Genomic DNA, 13,854 nt, shown 5'->3' on the forward strand with positions numbered 1-13,854 from the left:
GATGTGTTTTAGGGAGCGTTTGACAGTGATGATGGGTGGTCGTTTGACTGCGGCTCCGTGGCGGATACAGGCAATGAGGCAGTGATCGCTGAGATCCTGGTTGAAGACAGCGGAGGTGTATTTGGAGGGCCAGTTGGTCAGGATGACGTCTATGAGGGTGCCCTTGTTTACAGAGTTAGGCTTGTACCTGGTGGGTTCCTTGATGATTTGTGTGAGATTGAGGGCATCTAGCTTAGATTGTAGGACTGCCGGAGTGTTAAGCATATCCCAGTTTAGGTCACCTAACAGAACAAACTCTGAAGCTAGATGGGGGGCTCGCCGCAAGAAGTTAAAGACACCACCTTCTGTCTGAAGACAGTTTGGGAGAGCCCCAGACAAAGAGCTGCATAAGCCAAACAAAGAGGAAACTGTGACCTGGATTAAACCATGGGGATCGAAGTCCTCATATATTGCCAGACTGACAAGAAACATCACACTCATTGTCCATAAACAGTAGGGCAAATACAGTACAGCCTGGACTAAACCTGTAACAGTCACCCTCATCTGGCTCTGTAGCTGGGAGAAAGGGCCACTGCTCTCCATCTTCATGTGTCTTCGCAGGTGCTGCTCCAAGACAGATTCATAGTCCTAAAGTAGAGGATTAAGAAAACATTGGTGCCTAATTCTGCAGTGATGTTGAAGTAGGATGATGAAGTGATGAGTATAGCCAGCTGACTGCCAAGAAGCACAATTCTTGTCCAAAATGAGACCAATGTATAACACATTCTTGATGTGTCTCTTCAGCCAGACAAAAAGCTGTCCGTTGTTGGGCCGATGTTGATGTAGTAGACGTTCACTGAAGATAGATTCACCACACTGGTGAAGTTATAGATCTGATGATGGATCTCATCCAGTTCAGCCATTGAAGGGATGATAACCTCAAACAAAGAGCATTATTGTGATTTGGTGGATAAAAACAAACAAAAAAACACCATAGAAATCAGGAGGATGTTCAGAGACAGAAGTTTCACTGCCTGCCCAGTCTGGAGACATAGCAGACAAAGATAAATACCATGTTCAGCACAGCTGTTTTCTTGAGATGTCTCTTCAACAACTCAATCAGTGAATGAATGACAGATCTGTCAGTTTATCATCTCAACAGCCCAACCCTTGTCTAGATAAGATTGAATTTGATTTAACTTATTTTACATCTGCAGTGTCAACAGACATCTTTTTTTAGGCAGCTCATGGCCTTGTTGTTCGTTGTCAAACTCACTGTATGAACCCTCCATTGAGCATGTAAAGTGGGGAGTGTTTGTATCTATTTGTCTGGAAGATCACAAGAGGTTAGATGAGGATTCAGAGAATTTGAAGCAGATGATCCTATGATCTTGCAATTGCCATTGATTTTACAATCAATATTTCATTGTAAATTACTACAGTTCGGAAAGTTTCGGATTGACTTGCAAATTCTCCCCACTGGGAATTGACCCGACCAGGTTCACATTTTGTCTGCATTTTTTTTTTTTACTTTCGAAGTGGGTTCTACACTTTACTCATCTTTCCATTTACAGCAAAATGCTCCCATCTGAGCATAATCCATCATTTATGTAAGGGATATACACTGATGTTCTGTACATTACCTTGGAAATAATGGATGAGCATGAAGATGAGTGCGGTTGAATTTATCCAAGGTAAAGTACATAACGGAGGTGTTTATACCGCTTATACCACCGTTGCCAAACAAAACAATACTAAAGCACACATTTACCCATAGAAACGACATGCTTTATTTATTTTATTATAGTTTTTCTATTATAGAATATGAAAACATTCAATCTACCTGCAGTGAAGCCGCAGAACATTTACATTACATTCAGTCATCTAACAGATTCCCATCCAGAGTGACCGACAGGAGTAGCCAGGGTCTAGCAACCCGCCCAAGGGCACATCGACAGATTTCCCATCAAGTCAAAACGGGGACCCGAACCAGCGACCTATTGTCCACTGGCCCAAGGTCTCAACTGCCAGGTCACCAACCATCCAAGATCCTCCAACAGTTCCGAGGGCTGTCCCCACCCCCCCAATGCACCAACAACCAAAAATAAAAATGCATATGTGTGCGTTTGAATGCGTTTGTGTGTATATGCATGTGTACACGCGAACAAGCACCTGTGCTGCATCAGCCTCAGGCAAACAGGTATTGGATGTAACAGGCATTGGATTGTTCATGCTTTTTATTTGGTTTCCATGCTGTTTGGCAACATTCTTTTTCGTTGCTTGCTAGCTAGCCAGCTAAGGCTAACACAGTCATGTCAACCTCTGCAGCCAGAATAACAGCAAAAGGGGGTCAATGCAAAGAGTTCGTTTTTTGGGGCGGGGTTAAGTATCTACTAGTCTTATGGCTTGGGGGTAGAAGCTGTACACGGTCCTGTTGGTTCCAGACTTGCATCGGTACCGCTTGCCATGTGGTAGCAGAGAGAACAGTCTATGACTTGGGTGGCTGGAGTCTCAGAAAATGTTTAGCACCTTCGTCTGAAACCCCCTGCTATAGAGGTCCTGGATGGCAGGCAGCTTGGCCCCAGTGATGTACTGGGCCATATGCACTACCCTCTGTAGCGTCTTGCAGTTGCCATACCAGGCGGTGATGCAACCAGTCAAGATGCTCTCAATGGTGCAGCTGTAGAACTGTCTGAGAATCTGAGGGCCCATACCAAATCTTTTCAACCATCAGATACGTCATCAGGGCACGCAACAGAACACTGTACTGTCTACACTAAGTTTGTTTATATTAAAACATTTTCATTAAATCGATTTTATCCCGAACTAAACTTTTGTTGCTAAGGATTCCACAACGTGGTTAGCCTTTACGGCTGGGACTGCAAGTTTGTGTTCCTTTTTTTGCATGGATTCCACGAGTGCTAGCTGGCTGTACTACAGACACCTGTCGACATCGTGGGAAAGACTTATTATCTTTCATAAAACAACTGGTTGCAGTAAAGAGCCATTCTGGATACTAAGGAGATCCTGAGGGAAATCGATGAGTACCAACAGCTTTACGCCATGGAGGAACAACATACTCCATCATGGAAAGATCCGACCACCTCACAAAATAACTTTAACCCGACAAAAAAAGAAAAACAGATGATTCTACAGACATGGTCGATTTACTTACCATTGAGGTAGAGGCAAGTGCTCTGGCTGGAATCCATGCAACACTGGAAAAGTTGTTTGAGGAGGTAGCAGGGCTGAGGGAGTTTGGAGTTCAGACAGAGTGAAATTCTCATACTCCAAAGAGAAAACAAGGCATTCACAGCCAAAGTAAAAATCCACGATTCCAACATGGATTGCCTACTCAGGGAAAATAGGGTGAAGAAGGAGTCGCTACTAGACATACAAAGTCATAGCATGCATGAACTTTTTTTTTTCGGGGATTCCTGAAGACGCATCCAATAATCCAGAGGGCGCGATCAGAGAATTCATGCAATCCGCCTTGAAACTTCCCATAGAGACTGTAAACAAAGTGGCTTTCCACCGAGTACACAGACTTGGAGCTCGGAGCCACAAGACCAAAATTTGAACACTACCAACAAAAGGAGCTGACCAAAAGCAGGGGAAGTGAGCTTAAAGGGACCGAATTCGGTCTCAATGACCAATTTCCAAGGGAGATAAATGAACGTCGTAAGAGACTGTATCCGGTACAAAGACAACAAAGGGAGAAGGGTAAGCATGCCTTTATCATTGTGGACAAACTCTTTATAGATCGATAGCTATTCCGAGACATCTCCATAACACCGTGGTTGTACTAAATTCTTTTCAGGTTATGAATAAAAAGAAGGTATGGGAACTGTAAAAATATCTGAACATTATGAAGTGGATATGAACACACGTACTCAATTACATGCTTTCTTACACATACGGACTTATACATCCACACACCTGATCTCGCTCTCTTCTCTCACTCTCTCTCTTCTCTCCCTCTATTGTCGAGAACTGTTTTATAATTGAACCTGTTTGGGATAGGGGGCAGCATTTTCACGTTTGGATGAAAAGCGTGCCCCGAGTAAACTGCCTGCTACTGGACTCAGTCCCAGTTGCTAATATATGCATATTATTAGTGAATTTGGATAGAGACCACTCTGCAGTTTCTAAAACTGTTTGATGTCTGTGAGTATAACAGAACTCATATGGCAGGCGAAAACCTGAGAAATATCCAACCAGGAAGTGGGAAATCTGAGGTTTGTAGTTTTGCAACTCTTGGCCTATCGAATACACAGTGTCTATGTGGTCAAATTGCAATTCCTAAGGCTTCCACTAGATGTCAACAGTCTTTAGAACCTTGTTTGACGCTTCTACTGTGAAGGAGGGGGGGAATGAGGGCTCTTTGAGTCAGTGGTCTGGTAGACGCGCGTTCACGTGATAGTTAGCTTGAGTTCCATTGCATTTCTGAAGACAAAGGAATTCTCCGGTTCGAACATTATTGAAGATTTATGTTAAACACATCCTAAATATTGATTCTATACTTTGACATGTTTCTACGGACTAACAGAAGTTTTTGATTTTTCATCTGCTAGTGATCATGAATTTGGATCACTGGGGCTGAACGCACTAACAAAAAGGAGGTATTTGGACATAAAGATGAACTTTATCGAACAAATCAAACATTTATTGTGGAACTGGGATTCCTGGGAGTGCATTCTGATGAAGATCAAAGGTAAGTGAATATTTATAATGCTATTTCTGAGTTCTGTTGACTCCAATATGGTGGATATCTGTTTGGCTTGATTTGTTGTCTGAGCGCCATACTCAGATTATTGCATGGTTTGCTTTTTCCGTAAAGTGTTTTTGAAATCTGACACAGCGGTTGCATTAATGTGTTTGTTTGTGTTACGAATCCCTTTTGGCCCGACAGTCTAGGGGGGATGGTAATGAGACCCGTAACATAACTCATGCAAATTATATTTGTGACAAAGTAAAAGTGAGAACGAAAAAACCACGACTACTGAAATCTACCGTCAAACTCAGGGTTTATTAATAAACACACGGTAATGGGGGGAGTAGGAAAAGGGGCTGAGCTGGACCCAGGGGTGTTTTTGAATACTTTCCTTAAGCTAGACTAGCCTACTTTAACAACAGCTAACTAACCAAAAATACAGTGGGTGGTCCGCCCAGCTCTAACTAGTGTATTTAACAAAGTCTACCTACGGGTAGTGTATGCCCATTGGCGACTTGTCTTGGTTTCCCCTTTTCCCACCAGCAATCAAACACAAACACCATAACCAAAAACAATACTCACAGGTAATGACAAAGTGCTATGGAGGTGCTCAAACAAAAGAGAGGTTAATACATAAAGACAGTGAAACACAGAGACCTACAGACATGACATTTACAGAGAGATTGAGCTCTAGAGCAAATAACTGACAGGGTTTTTAAACCAAGGGAAAGGAACTGTGATTGGGTAGGAAACAGGAGGAGGTGTGTCTTCTGATTGATGATTGATTGGTGACTGATTGGGGAGTGATGATTTTCACCTGTGAGGGGAGAAGGAGAGAAAAGAAACACACACAGGATACACACAGGATACTTGTATCCGTAACAGTTTGTCTATCTTTTTTATGTATTTGTCTACAAGTTTATATATGTTACCAACAAGCAAGGGGAAGATATCAGAATATGGGCATTGGGGAATAATAACATATTGTACGGAATACATTTGTACTGTAGTGAAGCCGTCTCTAGAATAATGCAAGGTCTCTTTCATGATCATGTGAAACATCAATTGCTATGGAAATGCTGGGATGTGTTTATCAATTATGTTAAAGGTAATTATTATGCAACTATCATGGTGATACGATATGGATTACAATTATCATCGTGAATATTATGGCTATACGCACTACATGTTACACACATAGACACTCAACCATGAAAATTGGCAGTTATTATTTATTTGGACATCACACATTATAGTCTTACTCTTATGCAGACATCATGCACACTCTCACTATGTCACATCCAATATCATACACATCAACCGATTTGCTACACACATAATATCTTCTCTCAATTTTCTAACATCTGTGGCAAACAGGCAAGGGAATAAAACAAATATTGCTAGAACCTATTTCTTGAATTCTAAATATCAGACTTGAAAGATTTGAAAGCTTTGACCTTCATAATACCTCTGATGGCAGTAACTTTACAAGCACGAATTATGGTCAATTTAGACTGAGAATAGTATCTAGTTATTGTAAGGGGTGAAATAAGCACCGCCAGTTATAATTGTAACGGTTTAGCAAATATAAAAAAAATAAGAAGATCAGCCTTTACATGGCTAAAAGAAAATGAATTTAACATATACTGTTTACAGGAAACTCACTCTACATCCTTAGATGAAGTTGCATGGAAAAAGGAATGGGGCAGTGAAATAATCTTCTGTTATGGACAAAGGAATTCAAAGGATGATATTGGATGTTACCAATATCATGATGATATTAATTAACACACATTTCGATCTGAATTGTCAAATAGGTGGGAATGATTCGCAAGGAAGGTGGATCCTTCTGAATATGAAAGTGGACGAAAAAGAGCTTTGGTTTATTAATCTATATGGTCCAAATCAGGATGAACCACACTTCTTTGAAAACATTTATACCAATTTATTGAACTTACAGGCAACAAATGATCTAATCATTATGGTAGGAGACTATAACACAGTATTAAGTACCTCAATGGACCTTGCAGGTAATCACTCTACAAACTATCATCACCATGCCCTTAAGGAAAAATTATGGACACATTAGAAATAGTTGATATTTGGAGACTAAAAAACCCCGACCTAGTGAGATATACGTACATGCAGAAGACTTAATCAAGCAAGTCGTCTTGACTACTTTCTTGTCTCTTTCTCTCTTGTTTAAAAAGTTTTAATAGGAGACAGAATGCGATCGGATCATCATCTAATTGGCATTCACACTCTTATAGATTTTCCACGTGAACGGGGATATTGTAAATTTAATCAAAGTTTACTGGAGGACAACTTATTTTTAACTAATACAAAATAATTCATAACTGAATTTTTCCAGTATAATATAGGTCCAGCATATCCCCTTATTGTTCGGGATACCTTTAAAACGTACCTTCAGGGGTCATTCAATTCAATATTCATCAATAATAACAAAGCAGGTTCTTGTTAAAGAGACAAGACTAACAAGGGAAATCCATGAACTAATAGTACAGGTAGATAGTAATAAAAGTGATACTACAGAGATACAAAACAAGTTAGAGGAAAAACAAAAAGATCTTGAACTTATTCAAGAACGATCTAATGTAATCTATTACAAAAATATAGCAAACTGGATGAAATAGGGTGAAAAATGCACAAAATCCTTACTGAATATCCAATACAGTAACGCTAACGAAATGAATTTGCAGAAACACGTTACTGAAGATGGAGTCATCTATGATTCTCCGAATTATATTTTAAAAGCTAATTATTTTAGGCAGATGTTCTAATTATTTTAGGCAGATGTTCTCTTTTCCATCTCATCCTTTCCCACTAAATGAAGATTATAGTAAGGAATTATTTCCAAATAATATAAAAAACTGAAAATTAACAAATGTACAGAAAGATCCGTGCGAAGGCAAAATTATGGAGGAATAACTTTTTGAGGCTATTAAATCCTTTTAGTCTGGAAAAACCCCAGGGCTTAATGGCATACTGGTAGAGATATATCAAGTATTTTTTGATATACTAAAAGCTCCTTTGTTTTAACTTATTTCCCCTCTGTTTCCCCTCTCTCCACTGGGATACTCTACCTCTACAGTGGGGCAAAAAAAATATTTAGTCAACCACCAATTGTGCAAGTTCTCCCACTTAAAAAGATGAGAGAGGCCTGTAATTTTCATCATAGGTACACTTCAACTATGACAGACAAAATGAAAAAACAAAATCCAGAAAATCACATTGTAGAATTTTAATGAATTTATTTGCAAATTATGGTGGAAAATAAGTATTTGGTCACCTACAAACAAGCAAGATTTCTGGCTCTCACAGACCTGTAACTTCTTCTTTAAGAGACTCATCTGTCCTCCACTCGTTACTTGTATTAATGGCACCTGTTTGAACTTGTTATCAGTATAAAAGACACCTGTCCACAACCTAAAATAGTCACACTCCACACTCCACTACGGCCAAGACCAAAGAGCGGTCAAAGGACACCAGAAACAAAATTGTAGACCTTCACCAGCCTGGGAAGACTGAATCTGCAATAGGTAAGCAGCTTGGTTTGAAGAAATCAACCGTGGGAGCAATTATTAGGAAATGGAAGACATACAAGACCACTGATAATCTCCCTCGATCTGGGGCTCCACGCAAGATCTCACCCCATGGGGTTAAAATGATCACAAGAAAGGTGAGCAAAAATCCCAGAACCACACAATGATCCCAAACACACCACCCGGGCAACGAAGGAGTGGCTTCGTAAGAAGAATTTCACCCCTCATAGCCTGGTTGCTCTCTAGGTTTCTTCAAAGCTTCTGGCCTTTCTAGGGAGTTTTTCCAAGCCACCGTGCTTCTACACCTACATTGCTTGCTGTTTGGGGTTTTAGGCTGGGTTTCTGTACAGCACTTTGTGACATCAGCTGATGTAAGAAGGGCTTTATAAATAGATTTGATTGATTGATATAGAAATGGTAGTCTGTCAGGTACTCAGCAGGAATGTCTGATTTCTCTATTTTTAAAACAAGACCCAGATGGCAAATATAAAGACCCAGTCTATCTAAAAAAACTGGAGGCCCCTTACACTTCAATGTTGTGATGCAAAAATACTAGCAAAATGCATAGCACTCAGAATTAAAAGGGTTTTACCAGGTATTGTTCTGTCACTCCCTGACCTGAGTATTCTTTGTTTTCTTTATATATTTTGGTTAGGCTCAGGGTGTGACATGGGTGATGTATGTGTTTTTGTACTGTCTAGGGGTTTTGTAGGTTTATGGGGTTGTTTACCATCTAGGTGTTTATGTATGTCTATGGTTGCCTAGATTGGTTCTCAATTAGAGGTAGCTGTTTATTGTTGTCTCTGATTGGGAACCATATTTAGGAAGCCATCTTCTTTGGGTATTTCGTGGGTTATTGTCTATGTGATGTTGCATGTTTGCACTCAGTTTTGATAGCGGTCATGTTGTTGTTTGTTTAGTGTACTTCGTGTTTTCCGTCTTTCATTAAAAATATATATTCACATCACGCTGCACTTTGGTCTCCTCACTACGACGATCGTGACATGTTCATCCTGTCCAGACAGGTTTTTTTTACATGGACGATACATTGGAGATAATATATGACAACTACTAGAAATAATAGTAACATAATAAAACATATAAGAAGCAAGAAATGGTATTTATATTGTATTTTGAAAATGAATTTGATAAAGTAAGACAGATTTAATTTATAAATGCCTGGATTTCTTCAATTTAGGTAATTCTCTTATACAATGGGTAAAAATAATGTTTAGCAACCCTAGGTGTAAAATAGTAAATAACGGCTACTTCTCAGAGAGATTGGAATTGTCAAAAGGAATTAAACAAGGGTGTCCGCTGTCACCATATCTATTCGTTATGGCCCTCAAAATGCTAGCTATTAAAATCAGATCCAATAACAACATTAGAGGATTAGAAATTCAAGGCTTAAAAATAAAGGTGTCCATGTATGTCGATGACTCAAGTTTTATATTAAGTCCGCACGCTAGATCCCTGCAATGTCTCATTGAAGATCTAGATAACTTTTCTGTACTCTCTGTAAAACAATCAAATTATGATAAGTGTACAATATTACATTTTGGATCCTTAAAAAATACAACTTTTACATTACCCAGCAGTTTACCTATAAAATGGGTTGATAGTGCATTAGACATACTCTGTATTCATATCACAAAATATATAAATAAGCTCTCCACAATGAATTTCAATCGCAAACTTGTAAAACGTGCCTATCTATATAATGAATATGAATTGGGTGGGTTGAGATTTTAAATATAAAAGCACTTATCCTCTCTCTAAAAGCTTCACTCATTCAAAAGTTTTATTTGAACCCTAAATGGTTCTCAAGTAGATACACTAAGAAAAGTTCATCCATTGTTTAAAATGTGCCTTTTTGCATGTGTGCAGATTGCCATGTCTCATTTTTGATTGATTGAAAATAGTATCTCTTTTTCAAACAAGCATTGAAGAGCTGGCTACAATTTCAATTTCATCCCCCTGAAAAGATAGAACAAATATTGCAACTAATATTATGGCTGAACTCAAATATGTTGGTTGATAAATTACCTGTATTTATTGGAAAGATGTTTGAAAGGGGTATTTTTATCTTAAATGATATTGTACATTGGAATGGTAGAGTTATGTCCTTCATGTAGTTATCAGAATTGTACGGAAAGGTCTGTTCAATCCAAGAGTACAACCAATTGATTACAGCGTTACCCCAAAAATAGAGGAGGCAGGTGGCAGCGGGAGGAGGTAGGGAACTGGTCTGTCTGCCCAATATAAAGGATCACAACTGGTGGAGGAATATAAATAGGAAAGCATGGTGTAATCGTGCCAGGCATGCACACAAACATATACAGTTGGCATTGCTGTTATGATTTTAGCTGTCCTTGATGTCATTTGTTTAAAAACAAAAAAAAATGCATTGTTGTTTTCGGGTTTTCCTCTGTCTTTTACTTTTTTCTCTTTAGTTCATTCTCTTGGTTGTATAGCATTGGGGGGTTCTTGGGGGTGGGGAATGGAATAAATTGTATTTTTTATTTTTCTTCCTGGGGGGACTGTGGGAGGGGTCTCGCATGGTTGAAGGACAGCTATTGGGGAACTGTGGGGAGATCTTGGAGGGTTCAGGTTCACGTTTTTTGGCCTGGTGGTAGACAGGTCAACATGCCCTTGATCAGGGCATTGACCCTGGATGCTTCTGTGTAAAGAATAAACATAAAAAATAGTTGTAAAAAATATTTTCAACCTCCTGATGGGAAAGAGGCGTTGTCATGCCTTCAACAGTTTTGCTGTTTTGAACCATGTTAATTCCTTAGTGATGTTGACACCATAGAACTTGAAGCTATCGACCCGCTCCACTACAGGATGTGGATCGGCCCATGCTCGGCCCTCTGTTTCCTGTAGTTCACAATCAGCTGACATTAAGGGAGAGGTTGATGTCCTCGCACCACACTGCCAGGTAATTAACCTACTCCCAGTATGCTTTTTCATCGTATTCAGTGATCAGGCCTACCATCGTCATGTTGTCAGCAAACGTAATGATGGTGTTGGAGTCATGCACGGTCACGCAGTCGTGGGTGAACCGAGAGTACAGGAGTTGAGTAAGCACCCACCCCTGAGGGGCCCCCGTGTTGAGGTTCAGTGTGGCGGATATATATATATATACTTCCTCCGAAGTCGGTCCCTCTCCTTGTTTGGGCGACGTTCGGCGGTCGACGTCACCGGTCTTCTAGCCATCGCCGATCCACCTTTCATTTTCCATTTGTTTTGTATTGTCTTCCCACACACCTGGTTTCAATTCCATCAATTACATGCTGTTCCCCTGATGTCCTTGTCCAGTATTGTTTATTGTAAGTGCTTGTGAACGTTATGTCTGGGTTTTTTGTCCCATTGTATATATTGTTTTGGTTGTTTTGGTTAACTGTGATTTTTATCATTAACTGCGCTGTTGTAACAGTCTTTGCTCTCTTGCGCCTGACTTCTCTACCGCCAGTACGCACGCCTTACATTATCCTTTGTCTTGATACATTTTGATTTGATTGAACTTATTTTACATATACACTGTCAGAGATATATATTTTAAGTGGCTCATGCCCTAGTTGTTTTATTTCAAACTGACTGTATCAACCCTCCAATGAGCATGTAAAGTGGGGAGTGTTTGTATCTATTTTCCTGGAAGATCACAAGAGGTTAGATGAGGATTTGGTGAATATTACATGATCCTATAATCATGCATTTCATATTATATTTCAATCAACATATTTTAATGTAGGTTACTACATTTCTGAAGATTGGATTGACCTGCAAATCCGTATAATTTTAATTGTCATGACAGTCAACTGAACTATTCCAAGGGATGTAAGAAGTTAAGTGAATAAGGTACATTACAATATATCATTAAGAATGTCTTCCGTTTATGAATAAATATACATCTATACAATATACCTGTACAACTGCAACTATACAAATCATAAAGAAGAAAAGGTAAATAAATGACAAATGTTGTAATAAAACAATGAGTAAAATCTCATTGTTAGTGGTTAGTAAAGTTTTTCTATAGAGACATCTGATCATTTCTTGTCTTGAGACAACTTCGTGACTTGAATCTTCGCACAACCATGCATTGATTTGAATGGCAAACTTGTAGGTAAATTCCAGTCACAGGGATGTCTCTAAATGATCTGGGCCAGCACAACTTTTGAAGTGGAACATATACTGTAGTTATCAATCCATCTGATAGCAAAATACTCCCCTTTGAGCATAATGCATCATTTAAACATAAATTACAGCATTGTATAATTACAACAAAATACACCTTTCATTTGTTATAGGTTCGAACAGAGGATGTTTTTACAGTACAGGTGGGTCATGTTCAGATGTGTGATTGATTCCCTTATACAACATTCAAAACACAAGTTAACACTAATGAGTTGAAACCAAGTTGTAAAGGGTTGTTAAAAAAAATTGGCTAAAACAATATGAAGAGGCACTCTTACAGAAGGCAGTATAGGCCCCTTGCCACACTGGAAAGTTCACAGTTGCCGTCACTTACAGACCTACAGTACGTTCGTATCTTTCACATGTAATTTAGGACGCTCCACAGAACTCTGTGGGAAATCTTGAAGAATATTGGGGGTTACAAGAATAATGATGTCTTCGGAGATGTGTACACATTCAGTAGGTGTGGCAGGTGACATTCACTTATGTTTCCCTTCCTTCTTTATCTCAGTTCTTACTTCTGCTGGTTGAGAAATGGTTCACAATCACACCTGCATATTCACTCCATATCGTTTAAAAGTTCCACCAACCACATAATACACTTACAGCCCTAAAAATTGGCTAAACTCGCTGTCCACTACCTACATGTTTTGTAACAATCAGACATTGGCCCTGGCAGAATCCCTGTGAAAGGGTATTGGGCTTGGGCTCTGGGTTCTTTTGTTTGTCCGGAATGTTGTCCATGATTCCTCAGCAACATCTCCACTTCCAAATCCACTAACAGAGAAGAGGCCTTCCCTGATGACCAAGGGTACTGGAACACTGGTGTTCAGATGTAGTACTCCCTGTTGTCCCTGAGGGTGGAGCTGTGGTGGAGGTGGAGCTCTGTTCGGTAGGCTGATTCTGCCTGGTAGGCTGCTTCTCTCCGGTAGGCTGTTTCAAGGTTGTGTCGGTGCTCCTTCTCCTTCATCCTGGCATCTCTCTGGGCTTCCCGGTGTTGGTACAGGAAACGGGTCATCACCGCCACCACACACAGAGTGATGAAGACCACCGCGGACACTACTCCTGTGGGGGAGAAATAGCAGTCATCCTTAGTGGATCCTCTATTAGGATACATGTTTTTCTATGTCTATATTATATCTATTAAGTAAATTCTCTCTCTCTGCATTGTCGTGAAGGACCCCTAAGCATTTCACTGTTGTTCTACACCTGTTGATTACGAAGCATGTGAAAAATAACATTTGATTTGATGGCAATTTGGCTGTTTAGGCTAAGCAAAATGACCTTCCAAATCTTTTAACTTCAGTGACACAGATAATTGTTTGAACTTAAAATCCCTTGACAAAAATGTCTCTCACTAGGAATTTACTCAGGAATATATATATATATATATATATA

At 39.5% G+C, this 13,854-nt stretch overlaps 2 protein-coding genes across 3 annotated transcripts in view; one reads left to right on the forward strand and one right to left on the reverse strand.

Annotated features, from left to right (window-relative positions):
• The window catches only part of LOC127915103 (uncharacterized), a 407,393-nt gene that overhangs the window by 76,136 nt on the left and 317,403 nt on the right, over positions 1-13,854 (forward strand). The gene's annotated exons all lie outside the window — the stretch shown is intronic.
• LOC118367003 (contactin-associated protein-like 5) overlaps positions 12,133-13,854 on the reverse strand; it is a 65,236-nt gene continuing 63,514 nt past the window's right edge. For both annotated transcript variants that reach the window (XM_052493736.1, XM_052493735.1), the window contains one exon: positions 12,133-13,521. In XM_052493736.1, the coding sequence (XP_052349696.1) occupies positions 13,286-13,521 (236 nt within the window). In that variant the 3' untranslated portion in view covers positions 12,133-13,285. The remainder of the gene's footprint in view (positions 13,522-13,854) is intronic.

Source organism: Oncorhynchus keta, chromosome 34 (assembly GCF_023373465.1).
Source record: "Oncorhynchus keta strain PuntledgeMale-10-30-2019 chromosome 34, Oket_V2, whole genome shotgun sequence".
Taxonomy (NCBI): Eukaryota; Metazoa; Chordata; class Actinopteri; order Salmoniformes; family Salmonidae; genus Oncorhynchus; species Oncorhynchus keta.